General features: G+C 63.1%; 1 protein-coding gene across 1 annotated transcript in view; it reads left to right on the forward strand.

The window, feature by feature from the left end:
* The window catches only part of LOC104496839 (elongation factor 2), a gene marked incomplete at its 3' end in the record, with an annotated part of 6,395 nt that extends 5,845 nt beyond the window's left edge, over window positions 1–550 (forward strand). Inside the window, exons 12-13 of the mRNA XM_010140013.1 lie at window positions 152–334; window positions 418–550. Coding sequence (XP_010138315.1) covers window positions 152–334; window positions 418–550 — 316 coding nt within the window. The remainder of the gene's footprint in view (window positions 1–151; window positions 335–417) is intronic.
* Between the last annotated feature and the right edge of the window lie 51 nt (window positions 551–601).

Raw genomic sequence — 601 nt, forward strand, 5'->3', positions numbered from 1 at the left:
CACCGCAGAGGTGCTGCCATGGTGACTGGGGTGGGAGTAGCTGGTTCTTGCGTCCTGGGCAGGGATGGTGACTTGCTGAGTGGCTCCTTGGTGTGGGACACCCACTGTCTCCTGGCATGGTGTGGCCTGACCACCTGCTCTGCTTTCCCAGGGGGTCCTGTGTGAGGAGAACATGCGTGGGGTGCGTTTCGATGTGCATGATGTCACCCTGCACGCCGATGCCATCCACCGCGGGGGCGGCCAGATCATTCCCACGGCCAGGAGGTGCCTCTATGCCTGCGTCCTCACTGCGCAGCCGCGGCTCATGGAGCCCATCTACCTGGTGGAGATCCAGGTGAGGATCCTCTGCTCAGCCCAGGTCCTGGGTGAAGAAGACACGCGTGGGTGGGTTGTGGTCCTGATGCCTCTCTCTTGCAGTGCCCGGAGCAGGTGGTGGGTGGCATCTACGGCGTGTTGAACAGGAAGCGTGGCCACGTGTTTGAGGAGACCCAGGTGGCTGGAACCCCCATGTTCGTGGTCAAGGCCTACCTGCCCGTCAACGAGTCCTTTGGTGAGTGCTGGGCCCGGGTGTGTGCAGCTCCTGGGAGCTTGATGCCAGCCG

The sequence above is a fragment of the Buceros rhinoceros genome, unplaced genomic scaffold (assembly GCF_000710305.1).
Source record: "Buceros rhinoceros silvestris isolate BGI_N320 unplaced genomic scaffold, ASM71030v1 scaffold43727, whole genome shotgun sequence".
NCBI lineage: Eukaryota > Metazoa > Chordata > Aves > Bucerotiformes > Bucerotidae > Buceros > Buceros rhinoceros.